Source organism: Haplochromis burtoni, unplaced genomic scaffold (assembly GCF_018398535.1).
Source record: "Haplochromis burtoni strain Fernald_Lab_line unplaced genomic scaffold, NCSU_Asbu1 Contig_7, whole genome shotgun sequence".
Taxonomy (NCBI): domain Eukaryota; kingdom Metazoa; phylum Chordata; class Actinopteri; order Cichliformes; family Cichlidae; genus Haplochromis; species Haplochromis burtoni.
In genome coordinates, this window is record NW_024582368.1 from 1,967,397 (window position 1) to 1,980,055 (window position 12,659).

General features: G+C 41.8%; 1 protein-coding gene across 1 annotated transcript in view; it reads right to left on the bottom strand.

Moving 5' to 3' along the window:
- zcchc24 (zinc finger, CCHC domain containing 24) overlaps positions 1-11,301 on the bottom strand; it is a 39,559-nt gene extending 28,258 nt beyond the window's left edge. Inside the window, exons 1-2 of the mRNA XM_005914044.3 lie at positions 10,766-11,301; positions 7,646-7,846 (exon numbers count right to left, since the gene is read on the bottom strand). Coding sequence (XP_005914106.1) covers positions 7,646-7,846; positions 10,766-11,005 — 441 coding nt within the window. The 5' untranslated portion in view covers positions 11,006-11,301. The remainder of the gene's footprint in view (positions 1-7,645; positions 7,847-10,765) is intronic.
- Positions 11,302-12,659: the final 1,358 nt, after the last annotated feature.

A 12,659-nucleotide genomic window follows, 5' to 3' on the forward strand; every position in this document is an offset into this window, starting at 1 on the left:
GTGTGCCAGCACTTGCAGCCTCACAGCGTCTCTGTCCGTCCATCTGCTTGTCCGTCCCCTCCTTCAGCCTAGTCTTAGAAAAAAAATAAAAATTGTTGTTTCTTTTTTTTCCATATAAATCGTCTCAATTAGGAGCAATTAGTTAAAACAAATGCCAAAGTCAGTATGACTTGGATATTTTATTCAGGTAGGTTTTAATGGCTTTCTCAGCTCACTAACGAGATAAAGCAGAGAGATACCACGGTTAAATAGCTTGTTGGTGCATCATTTAAATTACCTGTACAAAGTGGGTTTCACATCTGTCTTTGAGCCTGTAAATTAATCCAAATGAAACTAATCACACAATTTTAACATCAAAATAGCTATTAAGCATCACTGTAAGTGACTCGCACACACTACATGGTGTATTAACCAATGAGAAGAGTCTATGACAATTTCTACAGGGAAGAGCACAAGGCTGCATCTTGAAATGTCAAACCCCAAAGATAAACAAAGTATATTACCAATACTGTAAAAAACAGGAAATAAAAGAAAATAGCAAAACTAGCATTTTCAAGCACAGAAGAACAAAATCGACTTTTTTATGTTGTTATGGATTATTGAATATAAACTGATGTTGGATAAATCTGTGTTACTACAACTCCTAAGAATATGAGTAGTATGAGCTAACAGAGCTTTTGGCCCTTGTCTGCTAACAGGACATCATGCTGTAGTGAAAATGTGACCTTTGACCCTCTGATTCCTCCTTTCTCTCTGAGTGAAAAGTGAACCATCCTGTTCCCGAGTTCCCGAGGCCTCATTATGGGGCTGAAAAACCGTAACACTGTCTTGACTACTGTTATAGCCACCATGTATATATTTTGCAATATATTCAGTACCATCTGTTAAACAGTAGAGAGGTAAAACTGCACATCTTACAAAGGATTTTTCACTCTAGTACAATAACATAACAGATACTGAAACTTGGTTCCAAAATGAGTGCTGACCTGGTTTCCCTCATGCTGCAAAAACACAATTACATAAAGCAGTGTGATGAGCAAGAGCTCCGAACACATTATTGTTTATTTTCTTTTATTATCTGAAGCCTCCATTTTACAGTGCTGGCTCAGCAACGTGATGGAAAAAGTGTTACATAAGAAACTATCCAAAAATAAGCTAATGGAGCCCTCTAACATCATTTAGACTGTGTAGCCTTCATCTGAGCATGAAAAGGAGGACTAATCAAATGACACAACGTGCATAATCTCTTCCCAGCGAGAAAGCTGACGGACTTTACGGCAGCTTAGCTTCACCTAAAAGCGAGCAGATGGTGCACCGTGTCTTCGTCCATATTTCAGCATTTAATCTGCAAACAGCTGTGAGTTTATCTATCTGCGGCAAATGTAACAGCATGCTGGAGTCCCAGAGATCGGGTTTTAAGTGTCACAGTTACCAAAACAGGAAGTGGTGTGATTGTTGACTCAGCAAAAACTGAGAGGAACAATGGGATTTCTGGACAGAACGCAAACCAGCTGGCAGGAAACCACACTTTTATCATTCTTTTAACTTTGATTTCCATTTAGAGGAAGTGCCCTCGCTCCCCTTTCACTGGTCCGCTGTCTCTCTGCTCTTATGTCCTTCTCAAGCTTTCAGACTATGCCCTCTCTGTGCCAGACAAACACAATAGCGCTGAATGGCATGACAGTGACACATCCAAACTGCCTCCCTGCCCCAGCAAAATAAGTGCAGCCGTGTCAGAACCTGCCCCTGGGGCATCGTGGGGGTAAAATGTGAAACTCTTTCTCATGACAAATGTTGAATAAATCAATAAACTGGTATTTCATTAAAAATATATATATATTTCAACTCAGGAAAGAGTGGGTTAAACATAGATTAGAAAAGCAAAAAGACAGATGTAGGTTCTTTCTCCTCCCAGGAACATTAGCCTCCAGGGAGACTGCAAACGTCTCCAGCTACATTAAGCTCACATAATCTGCTGGACTAGTGAATAATCAGCACTGGGCTGAATAGCAAAGAAGGATAGAAAGCTAGTTTAGACAATTTCGCAGCATGTTTCCAACACAAGAGTTGCAAAATGTTTTGCCAAAGGTTTAAGACGGCACTGTTAATATGAGATACAAGTCGCACATGACACCAGAATTTAGACTGTGCTTGAATTTCTTACTGCTGACTGAAAAAGTTGAATTTTAATAGGAAGCTGGAGTGCAGAGCCCTTTAAATATGTGGGACACTTTATATTGGTGGCTTCAACAGTCTGTTGAAGTGACAGCATCCTATTATTCTGACACTTTTATGTTAATATTCATACCCACAGCTCTGACAGAAAAAGCCACACTATGTGCACAAGATTTGCCAAACATGCAAAGGACTTGTTGCAGTTTTGGCAGTATTATTTCTAGCGAAGTGCAGCCACACTTTTGAGCCTTTTAGGTCTCGCCACCACTGGGCTGTTTTACACTAGCAGCTGTTTTTTTCTGGATCTTATTTAAGGCAGCCCACACCTTTGTGCTTGTTCCAACCACAGGAACTCCCGCTGCAATACGTCTTTCAGGATGTATCCAGGGGACTGTCCCCTGAAAAAATGCTAACTGGTTAAAAGTGAATCTTTGAAAGACCAAATGAAGTTGTGACTGTGATCAGAAGACTGCTTTCTATTCAACCCTTGTAAAATTTGCCACATAGAGGAATAAAATAAACAGGAGCGAGCAACAGCCCCATTCACTCCATCTATTGTTGTTTCTGGTGACACAGACCCAAAATTATTCATCTGTGTAGTTTTGATGCACTAGGAATTTAAATTACATTAAAATCTCTTACAAAATTAAATTATCAGCTCATAAAATCTATAAGGGAAACAGAAAGGGTAAATGGGCTAATTATAGTGGCTATAATATGTCTGAGAGAGTCTTAGGGATGATCAGATTTTTGGGATTGCAAGGCAGAAGTGTTGATTAAACAATCATAACCAGCAGAATGTAATGAAGTCTCTTGTTTTAGCGCTGCAGAGTTGCGCAAACAAGGCTAAGCAGTTTCTAAATTAACTGTTAGAACTGACACACCAATAACACCACCACTGAAACGTGAAAGCCCCGCCTCTCGTAAACCCCCCCAAAAAACTAGCATCCTTGTTAAATGGTTAAATTAATTTTGGCTAAAAGTGCTAAAAGCACTGAATATCGTCTTTTTGAAGTCTCGGATAAATAAATATTGCCCCCAAAAAGATCAGACGTTAGATCCTCGTGCTCAGATTAACTGGAAGAGATAACACATGCTGGAAAGGTGAAACTCGGCTAAAGACCTGAATCAGATTCGATTAAGGCTTTAATAGGAGTTACACTCTGCAGGAAATTGGGTGTTCCCACGCTGAGCTAAAATACTTGTTTTTCCTAAAGTGAAGCAAACACACAAGCAACACTCTGTGCAGTGATGTAACGCTGGTAAATTACAAATTTGCAGTGTGTTTTTGACAAATCACAGACACACACATACAACAACAAACTGAAACATTAAAAACATTGCACAATTCTCTCAGCGTGACTGCCAACCAAACCCGAAAAGGATCGCCGCTCTGTCAGAGGCAAGCGCCGGAAAATTTAAAAGCAAATATGTTTTGTCAAAACCACTGATGTTTGTTATGGTAGACAAAGCAGGCTGCAGTAATGACAAGTCATTATGTTTACCACCACGGCTGACGGGAAAGCACACACTCTGGAAAGTCACACGTTGCTCTTTTGCCTCTCCTCCGAGGACGCCCTTAGTTCAAAGGTCAACTCTCGTCTCCACTTTTACGGGAGATCGTGGAGACCATTTGTTACAAAGTACAAACTCCTGCTGAAACTCACGCCACGTGAGGCGTAAATGCCATCGCAGTGATTTGCATTAGATATACGCAAGTGGAGATGCCTGCCGACTGACTGGCAGCCATAGACGTGAGAGGGAAAGTTAGTGCTTGTGCTTTTAGAGTGAAGCATCCTCTGCAAAAGCCTTTGGTAAATTAAATGGTTGATTCTATCTTCTGTCATACTCTGCTGGAAATATTTAAAATACATAGACATCGCACTAACACAGTCCAAATGGGAACAAAAAAGCTTGATAAAGAGGGATCTGTATAGGGATCACTGTGCTCTTGCAGACAAACCTGTACAACATCTTTGGCTATATCATCATCAGCAATTTAAGCAATGAAAATTCAAAGGCTTATGTAAGTTGGTTTGATGCTACAGCTGCATAAAAGCTCTCGTTTAAAACAAAAGACTATACCGCTCACATCTGTTTGTTAGATATAAAGCAACATCTGCTGAGCACAAAGTGTGAAAACAAGAGCAAACCGCTAGCCTGTTTTACTCCACAAAAGCTGACTAATTAACGTGTTAATGCATATTTAATGCATATATAAATATATGTATCAGAATGCATATTTTGAGAGTGGACACCACTGAAGAAGAAGCTACCATAGGAGCAGGAAAAGCTTTAGGTTCTGAGTGTTGAGACAGATAGAGGAGCCAGAAACCACCAGCCATGCAGTCAGTAGACAACCAAGTTTACCACTTGACCCACAGCTGCCTCTTTGCATTTAACTCATAAAAAGAAAAAAATAAATAAAAAGCATCTTTCCTGAAAAATAATGAATGTTGCTTAAAAAGACCAAATGTTCTCAATCAGCTGATTGTGATTTTTTTTAAGCTGTCAAACAATGCCTCCAAAAAGTTCAGCAGTTTTGGTTAACCTCATATGAGAGATGAGAAACCACATTTTTGTGGCATTCTCCCAGTAAAAGACAACAACAACAACAATCTGGCATTTCTCAGAAGCATAAGAGCGTGCAGTGCTAACTGAAGATCCTGGACAAGGGGGTTGCATAATGTTCAGGAATGAGGGATTGTAAGTCGAGAGTCCAGCGTAACTCAAAGACACGCATAAAACATACAACAGCAAGATCCACCCCCGCCCACCCATAAACCTGCATTACAGCAAAGAAACTTTCCATGAGTTCATCTTTCTACCTCTGGCAAACCTGTCAGCCACTGCATCACTCTGATCACTCAAATCAGAGGTGGGGCCAGCTGTTGAGAGGATTAGTCCTCTAAACAAAACCAAATCATGAGTGCAAGTGGAAGACATCTTGGAGCGGGGCCAGAGCGTGGCAGCGAGAGGCATTCTGCTCATAACTAGGGGAGCGACGTCATTTTCCCGAATAAAAGCCAGTTTACATAACACCTCTGTCCCCATGACTGGCAGCACTGGGCAGCTGCTGCCAGACCTGTGGCTTTCACTCAGCTACAAGTTTCCTGAAAAATAAATCTCTCAGCACAACCACAAACCTTGCCTGTGTTTCCAATATTAACATGTAAAAACATTTAAAAAAAAAAGGGGGGGGGGGTCTTCAATTTCAATTAATGTATTAGCACTTTGGCCTACCTCTATATACTCAAAAAGCAAAACAATAAAGAAAAGCTAGAGAAAGCATCATAAATAAAGGAGAAACTTACTTGACCCTTTGACAGTCTTTGCACAAAGCACCTCAATAAAAGGCGGTGAGGGGAAGTAGACGAGGAAGCTTTTACATACTCTGTGCTGGACTAGGATGACAAACTTTGCAGGACCCAGTGAAGCAAGAGCTTCTGTTTTCATTGGCAAAGCCTCTCTGAACAGGACAAACTCTTTCTTAGTACGAACACACGACTGCACAATGTAAAACAGAGTACTGATCATTTAGAATGAGGAGTTCTTGTTTAGAGAATGACACCAGACTTGGCGAGCAAGCACTCTTAGGAAGAGCTCTTCTCGCTTGTGTGTCACATATATTATTCGGATCTTCAGCTGGTTAAATAAGGAAGAACTATCCTTGGCTTAGGCATGCAGTGACAGGTGAGAGGGCAATAGTGTAAATGATGCAGCACAAATGGAAGGTAAGCTTATGGAGGAAAAGCCCAGGAGAGACCTAAATAACTGAGATGGTAGGTGTTGAGGCTGTTTGGAGACTTTGCTGCTTTCTGAGTTACTGCTGGCAGTTTAACGAACAGCTGAAATACAAACCAGAAGTAGGGTGAGGGTGTTTCTGACATACACAATGGAAAGATTCATTTCACTGCTCCCTGCTGTCAAAGGGGTTTTATTTAATAAAGGAACAGTTTAGCCTTTTTTCATCTTGAAACGGTAAAGTGAAACTTAATATACAGCAGATATGGTTTTAGTACTAAAGACACTAAATTGTGAGTCGTTTAATGTGCACCTGTGCCAGCGCCGAGTATCACTTCATCATTGCTCACATCCACATGTACAGTATTAGTTGAAGGAAGATGGAAGGTAAAACGTTACATGTTGCATGATATAGTACAAAACCAAATTCCAGGAAGAGTTGTGAGCAGATGATCTAATTCCCACACACTGCAGTTTGGGGCTGCCCAGGAGATATTTCATCACTACAGTGGTCTTATACAGACCTCGTGAGACCAGTCATCATATGTCATAAAGCGAGTCAAAGCATTTTAATCTCACATCTGCTCCTCATTACACTTTCATGCAAAAGAAACTTAGGGCTGGGGTTCGGCTGTTGCACCTCACCCAGGGAAAGGGAGAGGAGACAAACGGGGGAGGCAACTGAAAGACGAGGGAGTGTAAGGTCCAACTAAAAACTCAGAAACTCCACAGTTCCAAGGGAAGGTGCTTTTGTGTTCTCCCTATGAAATTAGCTCACTTGGCACTCCATGACTTTGCCTTTACAAGCTGCTACACAACAACATAATGACAGATCGGACCATAGCAGTTTCACAGTCTAGTCCTAGAAAATACACTTTAATTTTGCTACAGCAGCTACAAACGAAGCTTTTCCTTTCACACATTATGTTCCGCTATAGTTCACAGAGAGACAGATAGGCAGGATAAATATATAAATACTTTTCTTTTCCAAATCAAGCTACGGTTTAGGGGTGTTGACAACAGCTGGAGCCCCATTTGTCACACACTGGTGGTACCCAGTAACCTCGATACTAGACCTCAAGGTGGATTTGTCATGGTGCCTCGCCAAAAAAAAAAAAGGATAAAAAGCTGCATCATAACAGGCTGAATCAGTGGGAAACAGAGACAGGAAAGCTCCCACTGAAATTTCCCACTTAAACTGTGGCTGTAACAGCCACAGTTTAAGTGGATGCACAACTGTGGATATAAAAACTGTGGCTACATGTCAGAAAATGGCACTTACACTACTTACTTATACACAGTCAACATGATGATCTGATTCAAACCCTTCACCTTTGACTTGGGAGTTTAAAAATATGGCCGTGACATAACATGTGCTTATAACGTGTAGTCTTTTTGTTGTGCAGTGTTTTGCCAGTCAAGACAAACACACACATACACACACACATGACTACAGAAGACAGAGCCCAGTCTGTTTAACAAGTAGGTCAGACCAGATCCAAAAAGAGAGGAAGAAAGAAAAAGAGTGAGGGAGAGAGTGACTGACTGCAGCAAGCTTAGATTTTAGTGCCATTATTGGTTTGTATGAACCAAATAAAAAGTCACTGAAGAAGTCTAATGTCAAGATTAAGCAAATGAGACACACTGAAAGGTTTAACAGTGATTATAAGCCATCTGTGTCACCTGATGACTAGATTATGTCATACGTGTGTGTTAACAGTCTCACCTGAGGGCAGTCTTTGATATAGTGGCCCTTGTTGAAGCACAGGTGGCACAAGTAGTTGGGTGGGGGTCTTTTGTTCGGTTTTCTTGTTTCAGAAGAGAGGGAAAGGTCTGAGAAATGGTCCGTCAGGGAGTTGAGTCCGTCCACAATATTGTTCAGGGAGCCATAGGGAGACACGTTCTTATACACGTTGTTGTTTAAGGCCTGAAAAATAACACCAGATACAGCCTGTTGTTAACATGAAACTCTGCTTCTCGTGAAATGCTTAGATTACGCGCCAGGTTCCTAAATGTGCTCTCTGTCCTGTTTGCTGCTGTACAAAAAGTAAAGAAAAACTAAACAAAAAAAACGGAAAAAGAACTCCAAGATAATTTCGCTCATTAAATTCGGAACATCTGGCACGAGGCCCAGCTGTGCTCATGAACTGGAAAAGTACTGCGCATGTCCTCAGAGAAACACAGGACAAAGTATGACTCATTGTAAACAAGATGGGAAGCATGTTCCCCCGGCCACCCAGCGGAACATCAGCATTAACGCCATGCACTGCTGGTGGTAAACTATCCGCCGTCCGAGTCTGTAGTCTGCTCGGAGACACAGGATGCACTGTTGCGTGCCACCAGGCCAACTGAATTCGCAGAAGATGCTCTCTGAATATTAATAGCAGGGAAAGCGCTCCCTGCCTTTCCTTATTTCCCTTTTCGTTCATGTCTTCCTCTTTTCAAACGCAGTCCAGAAGAGACAGACGTGAAATTAATCTGATTTTAGCAAATATTCATACAGCCAGGTAATTAACCTAGGAGAAGCCTAACTAATTATCTGGCCTGACATTTAATATCCGAGTGACCGCTCTTGAGAAAAGATGTCAAAGAGTTCGTAGGCATGTGGAAATCCACTGATAAACTCTTTAATATAACCGAAGGGTATGCATCATTTTAGGACACAGGCTTGTGTCTGGGAAATGATGTTACTGTTGATTTTAAATGTTGCACGGCACAGAAACCTTACACTTGGCAACCTAACCAGGGCTGAAAGCCAAATCTCTATCTGGAGACTGTAAGATTGTCTTGCTAACCAGCTCCAGCTTTAAGAGCCGTGTTCATTTATTACTTGTCGTTGCTGTAAATCAAGCACTACAGCTCTGTAGTTTCTCAGTTTCCCATCTGGTGCATGTGTTCCAGCTCTGTGTACTACTGCATCCCTCCTCCAAATGGAAATGTACACATTTAAGTTTTACTGCAGCTTGCGAAATCATTTTTAACAAATAAAAAACAGGAAACTTTGCTCTGTTTACATTCGGAGCATTTCTTCAGTTTGGCTTCAAACCACCTACTGTCAGCCCAAAGGAAACGGATTTCACACACATCTGCTAATGGTGGGGTGAGACGGTTTGTTTATTTTTGCGTGTGTGACTGAGTGACTAGTCCTTTGTAGGTTGTGTGTTTTGTACCGTGTGGCAATAGATGAGGGGATGGCCAGCCACGGTGTGCCCAAGACAGGCAGAACAAGTGTAGCACATCTGTGAGTGTTTTCACAGGTCCGGTGATGAGGTGTCACACAGCAGGAGGTCAATAAAACACTGCTGTTTTTAGGCCAGGCTTGTGGTGCCACCTGGGAACTTTAAAGGTGCACTGATAAGAGGTAGAGTAATCCAGATAGTTTCTAAATTAACAGTAAAAATATGTTAGGGGGGCTTTTCTGCCTGCAACTGGGTTGTGAAGGAGGCTTTTGAGCAAAGCTGTCAGCAGACGAATCTGCGATAAGCGTGCTCGACTTGTGCCCTGTCGACAGCGACTTCATTAATCTATATCGCAATTTCACTCCAAGCAGGCTGTTGTGTGATCCTTCACCGTGAAAACAACCACATTTCGCGTTAGTCATCTCATCATCAAATCTCTGCAGTGGTTTGTTTTGCTTGGCTTAGCCGGTATAGAAAGTTGCAAAATCTCCCCCTCCCTCCACCCCTTAAACCGTTTCCAGACTCTATGTGTGTTCCCTCACTTTGAAACACTTTATACTCTCATGGCATTACACAATTGCGTGTAATGTATAAAGCGAACGCCCCATTTTCAGATGACTTTACGTGTTAAGTGACTTCAAAAGCCCCCTGCGGTTGCCACCATTATAATGAACACTGGCTCTAGATGGTGACTACACCATCCATCCACTACTAAAGTTTCCAACACATAGCGTCACTTGAACAGAGATCTAAGAAACTGGGCTGCAGTGCAATCAACGCTGCTCACTGTGTATTTTTATTTATTATAACACTGCCTTTCTGCCCACGCTGTGTGATCATTTTCTGTATGCGGGAGAGATGGAGGGGTCACTTTTGCACAGAGTGCACTATGGGGTATCAGATTTGCACCGTGCACACATTATCAGCATGTTGGTTCCCTAAAATTACTTGGAGGCACAAAAATAGAGAATATGTAAACAAGGACTGATTTTGTTTGCACAACCTGGTCTATTTGAAGGAGTCAGAGACAGCAGACCTCAGCAAGGGGCTGCAGTGGCCTGCTCTCTCCAGACAGAGGCGTGCAGAGGGTGGGGGGGGGATCTATTTCCATCTCCTGCCTCTCTGATTAAAACATATTTTTCCTCACCACATTAACTTTGAGCCATAACTTATAAATATGCTGAAAGCAGACCTCTTCATGTGTAATCATGTCATCTGGGGGAGGGAAATGAGCTGTGTGATATTTAGATCTTGAAAGATTGCACATTAATTTTAATTTTAACATAAGTATTTAATCCATGAGTGGGTTAGTGACATATTTACTGAGTATTTCTGGTGTATTTTTCTCTTCTAGTATTGCGATCATATACACAGAAGCCTACACAATCGTTTTATATTATGTAAAACACTTAGATCTGCACATAGCAATAGAGCTACATTCAAAGTAGCCCCACCAAAAATGTTTATTTCATCGGACTATTTTAGGTTTTTGTCCATATTAAAAATATCATGGCGGTTATACCAGAATAGCCTATGTTGCAACCTGCATGCTAAAACATTTGCTGCTCAGACAAACAACACTAACACCGTCCAACTCTCCCTAAAATCAGCCACAGTCTCGCAACCTCAGATATCCCGGATTTGTACGTAGCATGCCGTCAGTTCACCTCATTTCGCTGCAGCTGGAAGAAGTTGTTGAGATAGTTGGAGTTCAGGGAAGAGCTCAAATCCGCCGCTGCGGGAGTCTTACTGAAACTGAGATCCGGGTGGGAAGAGTTGGGTTCGGGTCTGAACGCGTCAAAGGCGCTGGTCTGGTGGGGGTCTTGTAAGGAGAGATAGACCCAGTTGAGAAGTTGAGCCGGCTGGTACACGGAGGCACTCGTGTCTATGGCAGACAGCAAGCTCATCTTTCCATTCAAATGTCCAAACTGGATTTCCACCGCTTCTTTTTTTTCTTTTTTGCTGGACTCGTCTCAAATGTTGCTTTTTTCCCGTCCCCGTCCCCAAACTGATGGCAAGTGCTCCCTTTTCTTCTTCTTCTTTCTGTAAAAGGCCCTGTCCTCCTCACGCCGGGAGCCTCGTCCCACTTAGGTGTTACTCAAAAGTCATGGCGTTAACATGTCAGTATAAAAAGTTTTCCCTTGCTCCCCATGGTCCGCTATCTGCCTTTATTGCAGCGGGGCAGAGAGAAGCTCTTTGAATATGCAATGAACGCGGCTCTGCGTCACCGAGGACCAGTAGCCAATCAGCGCGTCGTTTGTTCCAGGAGTCAACCGAGTAACTGCTGTAATAAAGACGGTGTAGATATTCTATTATTTACCAAGTTACTAATATATATGGTTTACTATTTCTCTATTCTTGAGTGGAAACAGGCCTCCCTGATTCTTTATGACATTCAGCCACCTTCTGAAAACACATATTAATATGCTATAAAGAAAAACCTGGATAACTTTAGACATTTAGTCCAGCGGTTAAGAAATCAATAAACTGTGCAGCTTATCAGGACTCTATGGGGCACACTCTGTCGAGCACGTCCCAGCTTCCAGCCAACCCGCAGATTCAAGGCAGCAGAGTATGGAGAAAACCTTAAAAACGGCTCCCTCTTGTGGCAAAAATCCCTGCATATATCCACGAATCCAGAAGATACTGGCATTCATTTCCTAGAGAGGTTATTCTGGCTCTTAAGTATGACTACTGCTTTCCAACACCTAATTTTATCTTGTGCTTTTAAATTTGCAGACTTAAATTAGGAGAATTTTAGGAGAACGGACGTTTGCAATGAGTCACATATATAAACTATATTAACAGATATTTCCCATATGTGCATACATTTACAGTAGAGTCATGTGAAAAGCTCTTTCAGTTCTGAGGTGCATATGACATAATAATAAAACAAATAGACCTAACCAGGTTCTAAAATTAGTGAAATACAACTTCAGATGAACAGTAATACATGTGATATTACATTGTAACATTATTTCATTAAAACTAAGCCACAACACACATGGAGTGTGCGAAAAACTAAGCACAATCTGTGATTCAGTAGCTTTTGAACCACCCTTAACAGCAATGAGTTGAAGTAAATGTTGTCTGTGCTATTTTATCAGTCTCTCACATGTGTAGGAATTTTGGCCCACTCTTCTTTCCTTGTGTTGCTTGAGTTTATTGGGGTTTGGAAGCATTTATTTCCGCACAGCTTTCCTGCCACAGCATTTCAGTGTGGTTGAGGTCTAGATTTTGCAACACCTTGCCATTGCAGCACTTTGATTCTTTACTTTTTAAGCCATTCTGTTGTAGATTTGCTGCTGTCATTGTCCTGCTGCATGACCGAGTTTCAGCCAAGCCTTAGCTGCCAAACAGATGACCTCACATTTGACTCCAGAATACTTGAGGAGCTCATGATCGACTCAATGACAGCACGGTGCGCAGGACCTGTGGCTGCAAAACAAGCCCAAAACATCGTGCCTCCACCACCAAGCTTATAGTTGCTACAAGTTGTTTGTGCTGATATGCTGTGTTTGGTTTTTGCCAAATGTGGCAGTGTACATTGTGGTAAAACAT